This window comes from Coffea arabica, chromosome 11c (genome assembly GCF_036785885.1).
Source record: "Coffea arabica cultivar ET-39 chromosome 11c, Coffea Arabica ET-39 HiFi, whole genome shotgun sequence".
NCBI classification, from domain to species: domain Eukaryota; kingdom Viridiplantae; phylum Streptophyta; class Magnoliopsida; order Gentianales; family Rubiaceae; genus Coffea; species Coffea arabica.
In genome coordinates this window covers 28037988-28060968 of record NC_092330.1, presented here as the reverse complement: position 1 = coordinate 28060968, position 22981 = coordinate 28037988, and the positions used below count along the sequence as shown (strand labels likewise).

Below are 22981 nucleotides of genomic sequence, written 5' to 3'. Positions count from 1 at the left end.
ATTTTTTTTTATATGAACATGGATAGAAAGAACTAAAATAACAAATTTGTTACATTTTAAAATACTACATATAAGACAAACACTGAAAGTAAATGATATGAAAATCGTTATTCTCGCACAATACACTGACTAGTTCTCAACAAATCTTATCTCAATGATGATAAAGTATAGTGTGATACAAGTAAATATATTAGAGAGCATATCAATATTTGATTACTTTTATTAAAAATGTAAATGATGTGAGACGCGGAAGCAAAGATTGGATCTTAGAGGAACACGTTACGAATTGACGGAGTTGAACCCAAACTTGGACCACTCAAGAGTGAATTCAACGGTAGAGGACGCCACAATCAAATGTGTTTGCTTGATTGATAAGTCAACGAACAATCTTAGAATCAACTCTAGAATGTTCAAACTAGCTTTCACAAGCTAAGGAATCACCACAAAGAATTGAACAAAATTCTAGAATTTTTATTAATAATATCGCAAAACTGAATGTAAAACATCACTTAAGGCTATTTATAGCCTTGACTAAACCCTAATAAAGCTGAAAAAACATCAAGAAAATTCGGCCAGCCCGTTTCTTTTACTTGGCCGAAGTTTGGCCCAACAATACATAGACCGTACAGCTCAGCGCCCCAATCTGCCGTTTGGAGTTTGAATACTTGCAACTTCAATTGTCAGCAATACTTTAGTGGTCTTGCAAGGATCTTCCAACTCAATTCCTTCAATGGGTGATTTCTCTTGGGCTTGGACAGCATGGACCAAGACGTGAAGCAACTCCTTGAATCTCTTGGTTCGTGCTCGTGTCACTGGGCCTTGGGGCACCTTCACAGGGTCTACTTGAGCACCATAGGCCTCGGGCTCAACCGCATCAGTAAAGAAAAGAAATTAATAAGAAAAATCCTTTAATAGAAAAGAAACAAAAAGATGTCCATCAATTTTACAAATTAGAGATAGACATCCTAGATAGATTATACAAAATAAAAAAAACATAAAAATTAATATAGAATCTTTAGATGTAAAAAAAAGTAATAGAACATAAGTGCACTCAAAATTTGATGCCTTGATGAATAAATTTTTTCCTAAAAAAGAACCTAGTAGATAGAGGATAGTTTTGATTTACTACAATAATAAATTTTGGGAAAAAATTAATTTGGGAGGCAATTATTTTATTTGTTTTAAGAAAACTATGAAAAGAAACCAAGAATTTTTCCCAATCTATTCTTACATCAAACTGAATTTTGGCCTATAATAAGTCAATAAGAAATTGGATCTTAAAGTAGAAATAAATTACAAAAAAATCTTCGAAAGAATAACTACTTATAAATCTCAAATGGATCAAGATGATTCATATGGTAAAAATATGAAATACAAGATGATTAAAAAAAATGAAATCGTCAATATCTAGAAGTATTATCAAATAATCAAACCAAATAATAGAAATAGAAAATATGATATAAGAAAATTAAGAAAACGAAAGCTATGGGTTGATTGATAAAAAAATCAAGAAAAGTAAAATCAACAATATAAAAAAAAAGAACTAAATATCGTTTGAAACTAGGGGTGTCAACGAATCGAATCGAACTCGAATACTAGTTTGATTGAGTTCGAATTTGACAAAGTTCTTAAGGTTCGAGATCAAGCTCGAGATCGATGAATATTAGTTTTGCATGTTCGAATTTGATTCATAAGAAAATCATGAGGCTCAAGCTCGTGCTCGAAATCGCTCGAATATGCAATCGAGTTCGAGCTCGAGTTCGAACTCGAGTCATTAAATCCTATGCTCGTTTTATAAAAGCCATATAGCTGAACCAAACAATATGCTATTCTACTGAGCAGAATCCGCTCTTTCAGTCTTTTATCTACCATTTCTATTCAAAAATTCAAGAATTTCCACAAAAATCTACGAAAGCAAAATTTCCAAAGTCCAAACTCATCCATATGATTGAGACAAGCCAGCTTTAAGTACCAATTTAAAGTCCAAAGTGTCAACATTTTTTAGCCGTTATCCCAACGAAAATCCAAATTCATCCATACATATTTTAACATCAAAACTAACATCCAAATTTAGAGATAAGTTAGACAACCAACGTCCACCAAGTCACACAAATAGAAAAAACATAGACAATGTGTCAACATTCAAGTTAATGTCTTCGACAGGCAATGTCAATTGTCAAGAAATGATCATACTTAAATATGTGAAACAAATTTAGCAATTAAAGCATTAAAACAGAAGCATGTTATCCATTCCACAATTTTCCTTTCTAGTTTTTGCTTATGGATTTCATATTTCAACTCTAGACCCTACATACAATAAATAATTTAAGTAATTAAATAATAGTAGTAAAATCTAAAACAAGATATTTGAAGAGGAATCGAAGTATTAAACACAAGCTATGTACCTTTCCAATTATCACATTCCTTTTATGGGAAGTTGAATTTCTTTTGCTGCTTTCACTTTCTGTAGAAAAAAAAGAATAAGACATAAACTAATTTTGTATCGATAACCTGAATTTGAAATAAACTTACACTCATCTTCTTTTTCACTCCATGAAGGTTTTAGCACCAATCTCCAGCATACATCAATATCTCTACAGTTTTAGGAGCAAATGAGGCTCTATAAGAGTCAATCACTCTTGTTCTGGCACTAAATGTAGCCTCAGAAGCAACTGTAGTAATACGAATAGTAAGGATATCAGCTGCCATCTTTGATAAAATTGGGTATGTCAGCTTGCGATTCTTCCACTAATTCAAACAATCAAATTTATGTCGCGGCATATTTGAATCAATATTGATTGGACCCTTTTCCAAATAGACGAGTAATTCAGATTCTTGAGCTTCTCCAGTTATATTCCCTTACATACTCATCAAAATCATCCCAACTCGAACCAGAAGCACTGCTTTTAGAAACACTACTTGAAGATATCTGGGAATCCTTTCTATTTCCACCCTCATGAAATTCATTTGCATGCAAATATTCATTGTATAATTCAAAGACTGCATTTCTAATCTTTTCAATATTTTGCTAAGCTTCATTAGGTGGAAAAAGTTTAGGAAAGCAATATTCTATAGTAGTCATTTTCTGTCGGGGGTCTAAGACAGCAGCCACAACCATTAATAGATTACATTCTCCCTAACACTTATCAATTTTGAATTTCATCTTTCTTACCATTGCTCTTACGAAATCATCATCAACATTAGCCTTACGATCCAAAACTAGCTTTATTCTCTTAACTTCTTGAAGAAACAAGTTTGAAGTTGGATAGTCCCTATCTAAAATGATGTTCGTGGTTGCCCAAAATGTCTCTAAAATGCTGCATACTTTTTCAACTTTCTCCCAATCTTCTTTGGATGGACAACAATAATATTGTATGTCTCATTCTTGATACATTGGAAGAACCTCTTTGAATTTGATTGCATAGTTCAACATCTCGAATGTAGAGTTGCACCATGTCTTACAATCATGAATAAACTTTCTTTCGGGGAGTCGAAGTTGCTGCACAATTTCTGAAAATAAAATTGTTCGACTTTCTCTTTGGCCCACAAAGTCAACACTTTCACGAACATTTTCTACTATGTCTAGAATCTCCTCGAGACCATCTTACACCATCAAATTCAGCACATGAGCACAACATCAGACATGAAAAATTTTGCCACCACAAGCTAAGGGGTTACACCTCGAAAACGTGTCCTTTAGTAAACGGATAGCCACATCATTAGTTGCGGCATTGTTGGCTGAAATAGTAAAAATTTTGCTTTCAATGCCCTACTCTTTGACACATTTGAATAAAGCATCCGAAATGTCAATATCTCTTCGAGGTGGAGGAAGATAGGTAAAGTTCAAGACCCTCTTTTGTAGCTTCCAAGAGGAATCAATCCAGTGCCCTGTGACCACCATATACTCGATCTTCTGGTTCTTGGACTTCCACAAATCAGTGTTTAAACTTATTGTCTCAACTTTCTTCAACTGATTTTTCAATATCTTTTTCTTAGTTTCATAAATCTTCACACAATTAACTCTACAAGTATTATGAGCAAATTTTTTCCACTCCGGCATCCCAAGTTTCTACATGTAGTTGAACCCGTCTTCCTCTACAATGCTAAATGGGTGTTCATGCATCAACACCCATTTAGCAGTTGCCTCCCTCATCATCTCCATCTCAAACTTGCTAGAATGTAGTGGAGGAATAGGAAGTATAGGTGCATTAGTAGGTGGGAAATTGAGCATAGATTGTTGAAAAGCTTGTAATAATTGTCTTAAACGAATCTTCCTCTTAACACAACTGTTGCTGTGTCTTATCATGCTAGAAGTGGTTCCCATTGTAGTTCAAGCTAATTTGGTTAGGCAGTGAATACATTCTGCCTTTCTTTTTTCTTTTACTACAACCTCTCAAAAGTCATCCCAAGCTTTAGACTTTCTTGTTCTTTTGCCTTCTTCAGTTTCCTCCATGCCTTGCTGCCCACTTTCTTTGTCTCCATCTTCTCTATTTTCAGCTTGTTGGTCATCGTCACCTTGTTGATTTATTATTTCATTACCTTCCTCACTAATATTGTGTGAGTTTTGAGGATCGACTCCCATTCTTACAAAATCTTTTTCTTCACAATTTGCATTAGAAAAACCTCCCCTTGACATAATTCGATTGGAATAAGGTTCAAGTGGGGCTGTGGGTTGACCTAAATATTACAATAAAAAAAATTATCCAACCATATTCACAAATAATCCAACCATTCAAACAGCTGTAATAGTGAAATTTAAAATTTTTAAAGTATTAGTTAAAGTTAATTAATTGTATTGAGATTCAATAAACAACCAATTTAATAATGCAAGCACCGACTACTGATATACAATTTGGCTCTTGTTTCCTTTGAAGAAGACAGGTAAGTATGTAGTTGAACGGAAACCTTTAACTTTTGATAGATGTTGCTTTTTTCATATTGTCTTGTTCAACTATTCCTATATGATTTTAGGACATACATCTTCAAATCTAAATTCAACTACAAGTCTACTACTACAAACAAACCAAATGTTTTGCTAGTTCAATTTGGAGAAAAAAGAAGGAAGAAATGAAAATTCTCCTGTTTGGCAGTTTGATTGAGGTAAACGAAGACATTGGAGAAAAATAATTCAATTGAATTTCAGATATGGGGAGAAATGTTGGAAAGTGAAATGAAAGCTTGTTAAACCTTTCTAGTCACACATTTTGCCTAAATTAATTATACTCAATGAATAATACAAGTGAAATCTACGGTAGACTAACAGCAATACTCAACATATTGGATATCATTCCATTTCATTCCCAAACTCTCAAACAAAAGGCAAGAAACTTGTCAAGTTTAGAGTCTTTTCTTTTTCTCTATTAACTCAAGTTTTCTAAGTCCCCTAATATCCCAAACTAAACCAAACTGTCAGCCAAGTAATTGAGAAAGCACATGAACATCAGGAAGATTTTATGGGCCATAATCAAATTATTCTACTACGAGAAACTAAAACACATAGACTTCGACTATTTAAAATTCAACTGTAAGTGAATGAATTAACTGTAAGTGTAATGTCTTGAGCCATTAAATCCTGCGCTCTAAACTGTAAGTGAATGTCTTTAAATGGTAAGTGAATGAATTAACTTCATAAAAATTGAAGAAATCCAAGGAGCAGAATGTAATTGAGCAACAATTAACCAACTATCGAAAAATAAGAGGAATCTACAAAAATCCAAATACTTCCATACAAAATATGACATACAGATATCATTTTAATGTGCACACATAGTGTAAGCCTTCCCACAAGTTATAAATTAATTTGGAAACAGGACATAAGTCACTCATAGGAGTCCAAACCTGTGGATTTGTCAAGAGTATAATTAATGTCCGGACATAATGTCCAAATACATAAGTCCGGATTTTACATAATCCAAGTCCAGATTTTACATATTCCAAATACATAATTCAAATACATAAGTCACTCATAGGACATAATGTCTAGATTTTTCATCTGGAAACCAAACATTCAAAAAGGAGCCTTCAATCAAACTAGAAAACAAGAAAATGTAGCAATAGAAGAGGATCATATCTTACCTGTTGCACCTGCTTCCAAGTTCCACGCTTCTGCTAGCTACACTTGCCACACAATCCACTTCCAATCGGCAGATGATGACAACAGAGAAAGGAAAAGGCTAGAGGCATGAAGTTAGCAACCCAAATTAGGGTTTGAAACTGGGTTTGATTTGGAATTGGGATTAGGGACTGAGGTGAGGAAGCTCATTCACTTTGTTGAGAAGGAGAGAAGACGACGGACAAGAATGAGGAAAATGACCTAATTTTGGTCTAATATATGAATTTCTTTTCTTTTTTTTTTTTAGAATTTTCTGTAAAGACAAGAATACCCCTATTACATTTTGAATTTTAATGAGTACAACATGTAATTAAGCTTACAACTATATATATCTAAGTAATTTTATAAATATAAAATTTTATATATTTAAATACACCTTAAGCTCGATAAGCTCGCGAGCTTATCGAGCATAACATTTTTCGGCTCGAATTCAATTCGTTTGAATATTCGAATAGTTTGAGATCAACTCGAGCTCGAGCCAATCATTTGATCGAGTTGGTCGCGAACTGTTCGTGAATAGTTTGATTCATTGACACCCCTATTTGAAACTATAGATAAAAAAATCAAGAAAAATAAAACCAATAAAAACATGTATAAAGTAGGAAATCCATATGTTGATTGAAAATTGTTATAGTAAAAGAAGTACTGAATTATAGAAATAAAGTCCAAATTTTGGTGATAGTAAATTCCAACATATAATCAAACTAAATAATAAGAGTAAAAATGTGATTGTGGAGACTTAAAAAAGAATAAAAACTATGATTTTATTAGCATAAAGATTTAGTAAGACATAATTAATACAAATGTATATAAGGCAAAAAGTTTAATAAATTGATAAAAATTGCTACAAATAAGGAAGTGAAAAGGGAGGAAATTAATTGTTACAAAAAAAAGAATAAAAAATAAGAGATTGATTTGAAATTTGTTATAAATACTAAAGGAATGAATTCTAGGAAAAAAAAAATTCAAATTTTAGTAATAGTAACTTCTAATGTATAAGCAAGTCATATAATAAATTACAAAAAAGTGGTTGAAGAGAAATTAAAATAAAAACTATAAGTTGCTCGGTAAAAAAGTTTGATAAGGCATAATAAATACAAACGTATAAGGCGGAAACTAATAAATTGATTGAAAGTTATTATCAATAAAGAAGTAAAAAAGAAAAGAGATTGATTGTTACCAAAAATAGGAAAATAATAAAAAACACCAAAAGACACAAACATTAAATTCCTCTATGTAGCGAAAAGATAGATAGTTTACTTGACACAAGATTAAAATAGTCAAGTCAACAACCTTCCAAAATAGAAACTGAATATTGTTTATACATACATACATACATACTTACATATATATATATATATAAATAATATATATATGTATATATATATACTTATGTAAGTATATATATATACATATATATATTATTTATATATATATATATGTATGTATGTATGTATGTATGTGTGTGTGTGTGTGTGTGGTATTACTTTAGGAGCAGACCATAGTGCTTTCCTTAACACTTCCTCTTTGAAACCAACACTTGAAAAATTGTTATGCAAATTTTATGAGCTACATTTGTTAAAACACTATCACATACTTAAGAGTAAATTTGTGTGTGGGGTAAAATGCAATTTTTCCTTTTTAGTGGGATGTGAAAGGAACTATTGAAAAAAAAGAGGAGGTTTAGTGCAATAAGAATTCTCTAGAAGGTGGCATGTGTGACGACCCCACCTTACCCAGAGGCGTGCCAAAGGGTTTAGCGGATCGTCTGCCTAGCTTCCGCCAGGACTCGATACCAAAACACGAGAAAATAGATTTCACGCTAAAAGAAAGTTCTATTTATACTATTACATCTTCAAAAGTTGTATAAACTATTACATCAAACCATACACATCACTAGTACCAGAAAGTAAACCCTAAAGAAGTTACCAACTATAACCACCACAACAAATATATATATCCTACCAGTCAACTTATAATAAGTACTAGGGTAAATTCAACTATTCTATAAATCAAAAGTCTATACACCTTCCCGAGCGATCCCCGCATCGGCCCCTGCTAAGGAAAACAAATAGAACGGGGTAAGCTATATGCTTAGTGAATAATCGGGAGTAAAAACATAAAATCACATCCAAATAAACATGTAGACCGGGGTAAACCAAGCACGAAATCCATGGAAATATCAACCCAAGGTTGGTGAGGTATGGGTAAAGAAGTATACAAACCATTTGAGTTGACCCGAGACTTAGTTTTGTGGCACACACCACATCTTTCAACAATCCTCTCCACGTCCCTGAGCATGCGTGGCCAATAGAAATGGTCCTGCAACATAGCTAAAGTCTTGGTGACACCAAAGTGTCCCATTAGTCCACCACTGTGTGACTCATGGACAAGTAAGTCACGAATAGAGCCTTGGGGAATGCATAACTTAGTAAGATAAAATAAGAACCCATCATGCACATAGAACTTTTCAAAGTTAGATTTTCCCCAATTCGCATAGGCATTCGAAAAGTCAGGGTCACTTGAATACAAGTCTTTCATAAGCTCAAACCCTAGGAGTTTGGCATCTAAAGCAGTGGGCAAGATGCGTCTACGAGATAAAGCATCAGCCACCACATTAGACTTACCTGTCTTGTACTTGATGACGTATGGGAATGATTCGATGAAGGCTACCCATCGGGCATGCCTTTTGCTCAGCTTTTGTTGTCCCTTGAGGTGCTTGAGGAACTCATGATCAGTTTAGATGACAAATTCCCTGGCGCGTAGGTGGTGTTGCCAGGTCTCCAAGGCACGTACAAGGGCAAATAACTCTTTGTCATAGGTAGAGTAGTTGAGAGCCGCGCCATTCAACTTCTCACTAAAGCAGGCTATTGGTTTGCCGCCTTACATCAGTACGGCTTCTACTCCAACATCTGATGCATTACATTCCACTTCAAAAGTAAGATTAAAGTTAGGTAGTGCGAAAAGTAGTGCATGTGTGAGTTTGTATTTGAGCAATTGGAAAGCTTTATCTTGTGCTTTCCCCCAAAAAAACTTCTCATTCTTCTTCATGACCGCAGTAAGAGGTGCAGCAATGGTACTAAAATCCTTCACGAAGCGATGATAGAAGCTTGTTAGGCCATGGAAGCTGCGCACTTCACTTACAGAGGTAGGCGTTGGCCACTCTTGGATGGCCTTGACCTTTTCTTCATCCACATGAATGCCCTGCGCACTTACCACATATCCTAGAAATACAACACGGTCAGTGCAAAATGTGCACTTCTTAAGGTTGGCATATAGCCTTTCTTTTTGAAGTTCATCAAAAACAGTTTTGAGGTGCTCAAGGTGCTCCTCTAAGCTCCTGCTATAGATCAATATGTCGTCAAAATAAACCACTACAAATTTCCCAAGAAAAGGTCTCAAAACATGGCTCATTAGACGCATGAAAGTACTAGGGGTATTAGTTAAGCCAAAAGGCATCACTAACCACTCGTATAGACCATGTTTAGTTTTGAAAGCAGTTTTCCGCTCATCACCTTCTTTCATTCTTATTTGGTGGTAACCACTTTTCAAATCAATTTTAGTAAAGATAATGGCACCATGTAGTTCATCTAACATATCATCTAACCTAGGAATAGGGTGACGATACTTTACCATGATCGCGTTTACTGCTCTACAGTCGGTGCACATTCTCCAAACTCCATCCTTCTTAGACACGAGAATCACAGGTACAGCACATAAACTGAGACTTTCTCGAGCCCAGCCTTTCCTTAGTAACTCCTCCACTTGCATTTGCAATTCCTTTATTTCCTCATGGCCCATGCGATAGGTCGGCTTGTTAAGCAATGGAGCTCCAGGAATGAGATCAATCTGGTGGTCAATTCCCCTTAAGGGTGGTAGTCCATCGGGCACATGCACAGGAAAAATGTCCCCAAATTCCTGCAAAAGAGACAAGACACAAGGAGGTAAAGACTCAGTAGGTATAGATGAGATGACCAACTCTTCTTTGCACACAAGTACAAGTAAGAGTTGGTTGGAAGACAAAGCTCGCTTTATATCTTTGGCTTTTGCTAGCAAGCTTAGCTTCCCCTTACTTTCTCCTCTCATGGCCGACTCACTTGTAGCCTTTTTCTTCCCTAGAGGTTCGGCCATACCCTCAATTTTTTTCTCCTCACTTTTTTCTTGCATTTTTCTCTCAAGTTCTAGCTCATACTCCTTTTGGAGTTTCATTTGATCTTCATACACTTGTTTTGGGGTGAGGGGCACAAGAGTCACTTTTCGATTACAATGAGTAAAGACGTATTTGTTGGCTCTCCCTTTGAACTCCACATCTCGGTCGTATTGCCAAGGTCGCCCAAGAATGAGATGGCTTGCTTGCATTGGCACTACGTCGCAAGTGACTTTATTTTCATACTGCCAATTCGGAATGACACTTTCACTTGCCGGAATACACGGACCTCCCCTTCATTGTTCAACCATTGAAGGCGATAAGGTCTAGGATGTCTGATGACTGGGAGCTCTAGCTTCTCTACCATGAGTAGACTAACTACATTGGCACAACTTCCACTATCAATAACAACACTACAAACCTTATCCTTGATATGACATCTCGTGTAGAAAAGGTTGTCACGTTGTATCTCCATGTCCTCCTTCTTGGCGCGGGTAGTTAGGACTTTTCGAACCACCAAGTATCCAATCTCCTCATATGTAGGTATCTCTTCACTCGAATCATTTTCTTCCTCTTCTAGAGGTGGCATACCGTTGTACTCCTCTTCCTCATCTGATACAACTTCCCCATTCGGCAACAGTAACATAGTCCTTTTGTTGGTGCATTGTGACGCGATATGACCAAAGTTTTGACACTTAAAGCACTGAGTGTCTCGACCTCGCGGTTTGGAAGTTCCATTACTAGCCTTAAATTCAGACTTGGCCGTTGCTTTGGATGGGACAACATTCGGCCTTGGAGGTTGAGAATGAGCCATAGGCTTCTCTTCCCTTTTTGGTTGAGGGGTGCACCAATTTTCAATTTGGTACGTGGTGCTAGACTGTGTACTTCCCCTCCTCTTGAGGCGCCGTTCAACTGTAACCGCCTTCTCCAACATTTCATTCATGTCGAGGTAGTGTTGGAGTTCAACTATTTCGGCAATCTCGGGCCTCAAACCATGCAAAAATCGAGCCATAGTGGCTTCTCCATACTCACGCAAGTCCGCCTTCATAATGGCCATCTCCATCTTTTTATAATAATCCTCAACGGATATAGATCGTTGGGTGAGAGCTTGTAGTCGACGGTGGAGGTCTTGACTATAATAGCTCGGGACGAACCGTTTCCTCATTAGGCTCCTCATTTCTCCCCAAGTCTCCACGAGCCTCTCATGGTTTCTCCTTCGGCTTAGTCTAAGTTGGTCCCACCAAATGGAGGTGTAGTCTGTGAACTCCACGGTTGCTAGATTTACCTTTTGCTCCTCCGTGTAAGTGTGGCATTCATAAACTAACTCAATTTTTCGTTCCCATTCCAAGTGCGCCTCGGGGTCCGACTTACCTTGGAAGGAGGGAATCTTGAGTTTGACACCCTTAATGGTGTCATCTCCTCGCCTTTGTGCACGGTGATCAGTTTGGTACCTCCCCTCAAATGGATCCTCTTCATCATTGGAGTACACCGATTCTTTACCTTTACTCGAGCTATGTAGATTTCTCGAGTTTTCCAACTGATCAATCCGGTCATGCAATGGTTCAATGGAGGTTTTAAGCAATTGCTTGAACTCCCCCATCATGGCATCTAGGCGTAGTTGAAGATCCATTGCTTGGTCACCAACTCCACTAGACATGCTTAGGTACACCTGCAAAAGAAAGCAAACGACTTCCTCGCTCTTTTTTTTTATATAATGTATAGGTCACTCACGCTCATGTTTCACTCAAGTGTATCACTCTCTAAGAATCTCACCAACAATTCCTTGGCTTGCTAGTTACTCGGGTTGAACAAACTAGGCGTCACTGCAAGATACATTCTTGACTAGTCAACAAGTGACACAAGATAGTAGCAACGAATGGAGGTGAATGAAGACCTAGACACGACCTAAAACTTAGATTAGGACTAATGACTCAAAGAGAAAGCAAACAAATGACTTCAAGGCTGGAATTTTGAAAATCCTAGAAAACTCTACCCGAAGACCAAATTTTTTGGAATTTGTGGAGTTGCTATTTCGTGGCCTTTTGGTCAGGGTTTTGGGGTATTTTGGGCGTTTTTAGGGAGCTCAAGTGGTGTGTAAACCAGCCCTCAATTTCCAGCCAAATCGGATCTCAATTGGCTGTTCTACCGACTTGAGAATTCCAAGGAGTCAAGGCGGTTTAGGTTGGTTTTGGAAACTGTTTTGGGTGATTTTGGGATTGGTGAAGTCAGTTGAAAGGCTGTTAAGGTACTTGAGGGTGTTTTGGACTTTGGGTGATGGTTGCCTTGGCTGCCTCTAATCCCAAAAGAACTAGGATTAGTTATAGCTCAAGGTTGGACTTTGTTCACAATTAGGAAACTAGAGCCAAGATCTTTCTTTCCCCTTTTTTTTCTCTTTCTTTTCGTTTCTTTCCTTTTTTATTTGGCTCAATCAGATTCTTTCAAGATGTAACTCCAGTCCCAATACTCCTTGAATTCGGATCCAAGTTCAAGATTTACAAACAAGATTGACGGTTCTTTCAAGTTTCAAGAAATTCTTGGTTTTGTAATCAAGAACTACCAAATCAGATTTGATGGATCCAAGAACTTCAAGATTTTCGATCAAGAAGCTCAAGAACTATCCCAAATATGTTTCGGTATTCAAGTTTGCAAGAAACAACACAAACGTTCAAGGAACAAAGGCAAACAGGTTCGGCAGCCACCAATGAAACAAATTCCAGCAACGGTTCAAAACAACAATAAGGTACGGAACACCATTTTTTTTTTAATCCTTTGCTGGGCTGTTGGCACAACCCAAGGATGACACAAACCCATAAGATGCGACTATAATCCGACCAAAATCAAGTGACTCACGTCGAACAAAATTTCTGGATAGATTTGCGACTCAAGACTCAAGTCGTGACAAGAAGGGAAGAAACCCTAGCCGCCGCCCAAAATTTTTTTTTTGTTTTACTTGCTGGACAAGACACGTACAAGCAATACCAAATCACGACGCACAAAGACAAATCTGGATAGAGGAAACACGGATAGCAACTAACAACAACGCAACCACGAAGCCAAACAAGAAAACAGTTTCGGACTTGACAAGAAAACAACAACGACGGAACACAAAATCCCAACACTTGGACTACGAATTTAGAAGACTAAAACAGACTCAAAAACAATTAAAAGGGATATACGTGGTACCTCTAACCTTGCTCTGATTACCAGATGATGTGAGACGCGGAAGCAAAGATTGAATCTTAGAGGAACACGTTGCGAATTGAAGGAGTTGAACTCAAACTTGGACCACTCAAGAGTGAATTCAACGGTAGAGGACGCCACAATTAAGTGTGTTTGCTTGATTGATAAGTCAACGAACAATCCTAGGATCAATTCTAGAATGTTCAAACTAGCTTTCACAAGCTAAGGAATTTGCCACAAAGAATTGAATGAAATTCTGGAATTTTTATTAATAATATCGCAAAATTGAATGTAAAACATCACTTAAGGCTATTTATAGCCTTGACTAAAGCCTAATAAAGCTGAAAAAACATCAAGAAAATTCGGTCAGCCCATTTCTTTTACTTGGCCGAAGTTTGGCCCAACAATATCCGCCGTTTGGAGTTTGAACAATTGCAACTTCAATTGTCAGCAATACTTTAGTGGTCTTGCAAGGATCTTCCAACTCAATTCCTTCAATGGGTGATTTCTCTTGTGTTTGGACGGCATGGACCAAGACTTGAAGCGACTCCTTGAATCTCTTGGTTCGTGCTCGTGTCACTGGGTCTTGGGGCACCTTCACAGGGTCTACTTGAACACCATAGGCTCGGGCTCAATCGCATCATTCGGCTTCTTTAGATGGGGAAGATGTTGAAGTTGATGACAATGACCTTACTCTAATCACAAGGAGCTTCAAAAGAATTCTCAACAATAGGAGATTTAGAAGAGGAGAATCCAGCAATACATTTCCAAATCAATTCAACAATACAAGAAACAAAGGAAAGCAAGAGGTCCATAAAAAATAATCTGAAAAATGCTTTGAGTGCGGCCAACCAAGACACTACATGAATGAGTGCCCAATGAAGAAAAAGAAAGAAGAAAAAGTTGAATGAAAATCAAAGTTTAACAACTTTCAAATCACATGAGATGATTGCAACTCGGATGGTGATGTTGAAGAAGAAGAAGAATCTGCTCAAATATCTTTCATGGCCATTGGTAATGATGAGGTAACTACTTGCAACTCTCAACTTGACAGTAATAAGGAATCTGATGATGATGTTAATTCCTTCATTGAAAGATTGCATAGCAGCTTGAAAGACTCTTGTGCTAGGAACAAGGAATTAAAATAGAAAATCAACTTTCTTATTCAGGATAATGCAAATCTTTTTCGACTGAACAAGAATCTGAAAGCTGAAAATGATAACTTAAGAAAAGTTGAGACTGATCTATGTGCTGAACTTGATAGAAAAATAAAGTTTTGTGAGCTGTTCAAAAAGGAACAAAGTAGTTTGAAAAGAAAAATGGATGATCTAAATGAATTGTTTAAACACAAGAAATAAGTCTATTTTCAAAGGAATGAACCAAAACCTCACTTTGACATTCATAAGAAAAGGTTGAATTCTAATGCAAACGAATTTACCATTTATATAAGAAGCCAAGTCAGATTTGTTAAACCTGTTTATGTAAGCAATTTCCTGACTATGTGTAGTTTTTGTTGTCAAGTTGGTCACATGAAAAATAATTGCTATGTAAGGAAAAATATGAGAAATGACATGAAATGCATGTGGATAGTTAGACATGTTGCTAACTCTCAAGGACTCAAAAAATTTTTGGGTACCATATATTAGTTCTTGATCTCTTGAGTAGGTGAATTTAGTGAACATTATTAAGGAAGCAAAGTGGTTCATAAACAGTGAATGTTCAAGACACATGACCGGTGATCCATCACAATTCATCAAAATTCAAGCCAAAGTCTTGTGGCAAGTGACATTTGGAGATAACATAAAAACTAAAACAATTAGAATAGGAGATATTGGTAAGATTGGTGAGATTCTTGTTCATAATATTCTTTTGTAATATTCTTTTAATGTTTCTGAAGTTTTGAACTGAGTTTTCCTTGATGTTTTTGAATATTACTGAATTTTTACGATAACAAAAAAAGGGGAGAAAAGAATAATACAGATCTAATGATGGTTTGCTTTGATAATTACTTTGATGGTTATTTCTCTGTTTGGTATCAATTTTCTGTTTTTTGGCTGATGATTGCCAAATGTTTGTATGTTGATGATTGCTGAATTCTGATATCATTTTTCTATTTTTGTTTGAAATATTGGATTCTCTATTATTGTTGTTGGATTATCGTTGCTAATTTTTACTCTCATCTTATGATGACAAAAAGGGGAGAAATGGATGCTATGAGTACGGAGGAGCTTATGCTCAATCTTTTTTTCTTTTATCTATTATTTTGTCATCATCAAAAAGAGGGAGATTGTTGATTTTAGTCCATATCTTTTGATATTTACAAAACAAATTGATGATACTAATATCTCTTCAAGATATACTTTCAGTTATGAAGCAAATCAGATTCAAAGATCAAACGCAATTGAAAGAAACAAAGGTTGCTGAAAGCTATCGGAAGCTTGTGAAGACAGGATCGGACGTCCGATAATAATTTTGCAACTTCGGACGCATAAAGGACTCCATCACCGGACATTTGAAGGAAATAAGACATTCTCCCTAGCTTACTGACTTCGATCGGACGCAAGCATCGGACGTCCAATAGGATCCTTCAATTTCGACAAAAGCTATCAGACGCTCACAAAGATAATACCGGACGTTCGGTAGAATTGAGTATTTTTTCTAACTCATTGTCTGCTTTCGGACTCAAGCACCGAACGTCCGATTGAATTGAAGAAAATCTCTTAAACTCACTGCCTGCTGTCGGACGCAAGAAACCAGACTACCAGACGTCCGATACCTCAACGACTAGTTGACTATTTAGCTACTTTCTATCCATTGAAAGCATTAATGAAGCACTTTTTGATCTTGTATAAATAGTGCATGATCAGAAACTTCAAACAACTTTTGCACACTGAAAATACAAAAGATCTAGAGTGATTTTAGTGAGAAAATACTCTTCAAGAAAGATTTATAGTCTTGGTGGTGTGAAGTTCGTTGTAAGCTTTTCATTTGTGAGTGTATAGTTCAATAGTGTAACTCTGTGAGGGTTGTCCTGAGGGATAGTAAAACTTCCTAACTTGATCAAGTGGAGATTGGGGCAAGGAGGAAGTGAACCTTCTTTTGTACACAAGATTGGTTGTATTTCGTCAATTTGAAGAAGCTTGTTTGAATTGGTCTACAAGTTCAAGAAGATCTTGGTAGTCAATTGGTTTGCTGTTCTTCCCTTCTTATTTACTTATTGTTATATTGTGATCCTTAAATTTGTTATCTCTTCTACTTCTCTCAAGTGATATTGTTCATTCATTGATTGATTCATTGTGTGATCACTTAGAAAAGAAGGTAAATTTCATATTGAACAAAAAGTGCCCACAACTTGATTAGTTTTCTAATCAACCTAATTCACCCTCTCTTAGGTTGTCTTCGGGCCTTACAGCTTGTTTTAGTTTTGGCAATGAAACGATTAAAACTTTGGGATTCCCATTTGAGTCAAAAAATGAGGAAAACGTATATCTCGTAGTCATTACTTTCATTTTCAAGGGTGCAAATTTCGACCGAATTCTAGCTTATATACCTCTACGTAAGAGGACTCGAATAACCTAGATAATTCAAGTTCAATTCAACCTCAACTCTTCTCTCGAACCACAAGTACACACGTCTAGTTCTTGAGTGAAAATTTGGACGGCAAACCCCTTGTGTTTAGCTAATTTTCAGCCATTTATGGATTCATTATCTTTCCTCAATTCAGCCCAAAGTCACACATATGCAATGTTAGCACAATAGCCCTTCAACTAGGTGCAAAATCATCCAATTACAACACAAGTCGAACAATGCAACCGGAAACCAAGTTTTAAGAACAAAAGCTAAATAACAGGTTTGATGTCTCTTGGCGTTTCGGTCACAACTGAAGCTACGTTTATCGGATTGGTATACAATTTATACCGTTTCGAAGCTAAGATAAAGGGTTACAACTTTCATGAAGACAAGTCCACCCAGTTCAGAGTTGATCTAGGTCGAATTTGCAGATTACAGAACCATAATTTCTTTGTGGGTCAGGTTGTCAGCACTGGATTCAAATGGCAATAGCTCCGGTTACAAAAGTCAGATTGAGGTATTTTTAAATGCGTTGGAAAGCTGAAACATATAAATAAAAGTTTCATGTTTTGACCAAAAACTGATTTGATACGGATCAAAGTGAAAAACGAAGCCGAAATTGTGAAATCTCAAAACTACCCGCGAAATAGGGCATTTGACAGTCAAGGGTATTTTAGTTATTTTACATGCTACAGTACTCCGATTGAGCTGAAATTTTATGCAAAGCTATATAACTCCATTCCCTACAACTTTCATGTTTTGACCTAGGCCTGATTCGGCTTCTAACATGGACGAATTGAACAGGTCAGAAACAGGACAGTTTGGTCTCAACTTTCTGGAATTTGACGATTCAATGGTTGAAATTCACATTTATGTCTCAAATCAACACTCCAAGTATCTATCCAAGCTTACCACATCATATACTAGATACAAAACAAGAATCATAACTGAAAATATCAAACCCAACTATATATTCCTCCATATCATGCAAAACTCACTAATTAACCGTCATAAACCATCATAAGCCAAGAATATAAGTTTCTATCCAAACTTAAACAAGATTAAGGGAGAGGAAAAGGATAGGCAGCCATAATACCTTCCAAAGGTCCCTTGTAAGTGAGAAACACATCACTTTCTTCCCAAATTTTCAATACCCCAAGGCTTCCAAGTACCAAAAGGAGAGGTTAATCAGTTTAGATTTTTTATTCAACTGAAACTAAGCCAAAAATCAAGATTGGAATTGAATGGTTTTCTTCCCCCTTTTCTCTCTCAAAGTCACGGCCAGCCAAGGAGAAAATGAAGAAGAAATGAAGCTCAAGGAAGGATAAGAAGGTTGGAATTAGTTTGGTCAAACAACCCTTGGATGGTTGCCAAGTGTCGCCTCAAGATCAAATCTCAAATTTTCTTCTTTTCCTTTGTTTTTTGGTCAAATATTTCGGCTGCATTGAGAAGATATTTAAGGCTGATTTTGTTCAATTAATAACAAGGAGATTAAGGTAATAAAGTAGTGTTCAAGTGGTGCACTCAATCGGTAACGAACGGTACACATCGGTTCGGGCCGTTTTTCGTTAATTCGCACGTACTAGGGTTTTAACTCATCATCCACTTACTTATTATTATCACTTCTAATCACACACTTTTTCTTATATAAGACTCACACTTAACCACCAAATCTAGTACGCACACCTCACCAAGTGATCACAAGGCCAAAATATGCAAAAAATCCTAATTTACCCGAACTAGGAACCTAAAGGAAAAACCCTTGATTCTATGGTTGATTGCAGCTACTGAGGGAGTGAATGAGTAGTAAATCTATTCTAAAGGAATAAATGCCAAATAAAAAAGAATTTTAAGAAAAATAAAAGGGATTTTACAACTCCATAGATCACCAACTTAATGTAATCCAACAATCCCTCGAGTTTAATTACACCTCACGAGCCTACTATCCACCCACCTATTATAATTACTTATCATAAAGCATGCATTGTCATACATAAACTCAATTAAATAACAATTTGGTTGTCACAAGTAAAACTAGGGTTTTTGATTAAAATTTAGGGTTTCTAGTCTTTTAAAACAAAACAAGGTTTTAAATTAAAACCAAAGAAATAAACCTTAGTATCTTCTTTAAGAACAATCTCCTAAAATTCGGTGTATCTCAGCATGTGTCACCATAAGAGCCAAGTTTCTTTCTTCGACTTTTGATCAAAGCTTTCTTACTATTTATTTTCCATTTCTTGCCTTAAGAAATAACAAACAAACACAAGAGAAAGAAAGAGAGAAAGGGCTGTGAGCTTGAGGAGGAAAAGGGAGAAGAAACTTCATTCAAAATAGCTTGAATCTTGCTTGTATTTTGTGGAAAAAGGAAGAAGATAGCTTGGGGATTCCATCTACCTTTGTTAGAGCTTGAAAAAGGGAGAAGATTTGGTGGTTGGAAGTTCATCTTAGTTGGAAGCAAAAGAGGTAAAAGGCTAGATTAACGTTCTTTCTTTGTTTTATGTTGAAAAACAAGGTTGATTGTTGGATAAAGACATGATTTGGTGATGAATCTTGGTAGTTTTCAAGTTGATGATGTTTATATTTCATACTTAAGTTAGGATTTGATTATACATATGCTTATGGTATAATTTTTGTGGCTATCTTGTTGTAATTTTGGCTTCATAAGTGTTTATTGTTGTGTTGGTGATGAAACCCTATGGAATTACTAGATGGTATGGGCTGATTTTGGGACAATTAGTTGGAAGAATGTTGAAAAAATTTGGGGAAAAATTTCTGTTTGATGGCCGAACCTAAGAGCTAGAATTTCAGCTTTGAATTTTACATTTTCATGATGATTTTAAGCTTGATTTTGCTCAAGATACTCTATATTACTTTAAGCTACAAGGATGTGCTGAAATTTGACTAAAAATCATGAGTTTAAGTGGGAAGATTGAGTCAAGTGTTACTGAAAATTTTTCCCATAGGTGACTGTGAGCAGTCTTGGAAAATCTGTTATATCTTGGTGTAAAACAATCCAAATTGAGTTCCGCTTGTTGCATTTTAAACTAGATTTGGTGTGCATTCTATCGTGAAACGTTCACAATTTTTCTCAATTCTTATGAATATCTACGATTTTTCCAAAGTTGACTGAATTTTCACACTTGCTCTATTTTTCTACCTGATGAAGTAGCAATTTGAGACTAGAATTTGACTAATTTATGGATAGAATCTTACAAATGTGTATTCTGTGAAATTGTAGCCCTTTGAATCTATTTTCCAACGGTATAAAGTTTATAAATTTTGAACTTAAGAAGCTTACGATACAATTTTTCAAACAGTGTCGTGCAAAATTGGAGAAAATTCTGTTTTTCTAAAGTTGTTCATGCTTTCATTTCCAATCATAAGTTGCAGTTGTTAAACAATTTTGAGTTTGGTTTTATGATTGGAATGGGGAATTTCTTAGTTACTCATGTCCCTTGGGTCTAAATGTTCTCTTTTCACTCCAAAACCATATTTGCATTATTGCACAAGTAGTTATTTGGATTTTCTTTGGTTCACCTAAGTTTCAAAAGGTTGAACCATAATACTTTATTTTGGTTATTCTTAGGGTTTGTTGGTGATCAAGAACATAACCCGAGGGTGAACTTTAGACATTATTTTACTTAAACTGGTGAGTGTCAAGTGCATGTTTTTTGATATCTTGATTTGAATGATACCACATGTTATGTGTTGAATTCTGATCTTGATGAGGCGAGAGTGTACTTTATCGCACTCGTCCTTCCTTTCTTAAATAATCTTGTACTTGCTTGAACTTGATTGACCTGTACTTATATTTGTGCTTGTGCTTGACTTGTAAGTGCTGAGCGGCAGCATGTACCACATTCAATCCGAGTGGAAGGTGCCTCTCATCCCGTCTCAGTACTTTTATCCTGATTAAATCGATTGGAGAGTTATCTCGTTGACCTTAGTGCTAAGCGACAACATGTACCACACTCAATCTGAGTGGGAGGTGCCTCTCATCTCGTCTCAATATCTCTATCTTGATGAAGTCGATTGGAGGGTTATCTCATCGATCACACTTGTTCTTGGCTGGGTATATTCGAGTATTACCACCACTATTTCTATTTGGTGTTCGGGCCCGGTAGGGGGTGAAACGGTGGATAGGGATCCGTGTCAAGTGAATTTTACGGGCTTGTTATTTGCGTGGTTGACGGAGTGTCAACAAAAGAAAATGATATCCAAGATCGTGAAATGACGAGCTTGTGGATTAGCTCCTGAGAGTTCCTGTATCCTTTTAATGAACGTGTTTTACTCCTTTTGTGGCTTTATATGAAACTATTGTTGTTATTCGGTGATGAGCAACCCTAGGGGAAGACCCTCCTAGAACCTCCCAACCTTGTAATTATCAGAGTTGGATCTTTTCTCCCAATGGAAATTGAACTCGATTGTTCTCATGAACTCAAGACCTCTGACACTCAAAGGCAATCAGCAACCTTAAGCAAATAATGATGGATGAAGAGACACCACGATTAGGGAACAAACTAATCGATAAAGTCAGATTTGAATCCTAAGTAATGAACTCAAGAATTCAAGAGTAAGTTCGATTAAGAACTTGAAGAAAAATTCCTCATGATTTCAGGTTGTAATATTCTCTGTCTTTTCACGCATACAATAGGTGCCTTTTATAGGTTAAAACTAGGGCAAATCTGGCCCAAATAAACCTGGAATAGGAATTCGGTCGCATAAAGAGCCAGCTCTTTAAGGCTTCCCGATAAGACCCAATAAATAATAAAATACTCAACGACTAACAACTACTAAACTAGGCAGTCTTAAAACAACTATCAACTAAGCTAACAAGTATGAGATCATTCCTTCACTTCAAACGTACAAGTGAACAAGGTAACTTCATGGTCCATCAAATCTTCAAACTTAGCTTGCTCCTTGCTTGTATGCTGAATGATCAAGGCTTGTAAAGCTTCCTTCACCTTCTTGGATCTTGATCTTGTCATCGGACCACCAATGTTGACCAAAGGATCATTGACCCAAGATTGAAGTTATTTATTGCACACCCGTATCCGCATCATTCCCTCTTTTCTCGAAAAGATTCGTTCTCGAATCTTCAAAGTCTCCTCTTGAAAGTGATTTGTCCACAAATCGATGGTTCGCTTAAAGGACAGCAATGTTGGAAATAGATGAATGACTACGATCCATGTTGCATGTCGTTTGGTCAGCTTTGGGAAGCTCTCAAACAAGGACATGCGCCAATGTAGGAAAGAGCTTGTGTAAGGCGTGTGAAAATCCCAAGTGGCAATCCAAAACTCTCTAATTAGCCTTTGGTCATGAATCTTCACATTGACACCTTGATTGTGCAAAGGTGTAAAATCCAGCACTAGTTGACATTGATTTGAATCATCTTGCATGGATAAATTGGGAGCAACTTGTTGCATGGATGAGGCACTAAACAACTTGTGGAGGACAGCTTTGGGATCTTGCGTGACACACAATTTCTCATCTTCCAACATATAAGATAGCAAATAATTGAATTCCACTTCATGAGGGTTACTCGAACTAGCACAAGTTGAAGTAGACAAATTGAGCACCTGGCCACCAGTTTTTGGCTGTGTGAATAAGCATGAAAGATCACCACCTTTAGTTGGAATAAGCACGAAATCAGGTTGTAAGTCTTTAATCAAAACTGGAAAATTTTGGACAGCTTTACAACCTACAAAAACAAAATAACCTTCAACTTGAAACAAATTAGAAATTGGGTAAAGAAGTAATGGTACATCATCAACTAAATGGTAAGAAGGTATAGAACAAGTTTTAAGTGTGAATACTCCCTTTGCCACTTCATTATTCCTTCCACCAATTGATTCAACTTGAGAAGACATTGCTAGCCTTTTACACTTTCCTTCAAAATCTGCATAAGAAATACAAGTGTTAGGATGGAAATTATACTCAAAAGAAGGTAAAGATGATGAATGAACCATAGG

General features: G+C 36.3%; 1 protein-coding gene and 1 long non-coding RNA gene across 2 annotated transcripts; both read right to left on the bottom strand.

Annotated features, from left to right (window-relative positions):
• Window positions 1-450: 450 nt before the first annotated feature.
• LOC140016687 (uncharacterized) lies at window positions 451-6284 on the bottom strand. The gene is made up of 3 exons (XR_011822886.1): window positions 6076-6284; window positions 2533-4677; window positions 451-2464 (listed from the first exon to the last, which is right to left on the bottom strand). It is a non-coding gene; the product is annotated as an uncharacterized lncRNA (long non-coding RNA).
• Window positions 6285-8995: 2711 nt separating this feature from the next.
• On the bottom strand, window positions 8996-11916 carry LOC140016522 (uncharacterized). The gene is made up of 4 exons (XM_072070057.1): window positions 10722-11916; window positions 10549-10637; window positions 9691-10030; window positions 8996-9486 (listed from the first exon to the last, which is right to left on the bottom strand). The coding sequence occupies exons 1-4, from the start codon at window positions 11914-11916 to the stop codon at window positions 8996-8998; spliced, it is 2115 nt and encodes a 704-aa protein (XP_071926158.1).
• Window positions 11917-22981: the final 11065 nt, after the last annotated feature.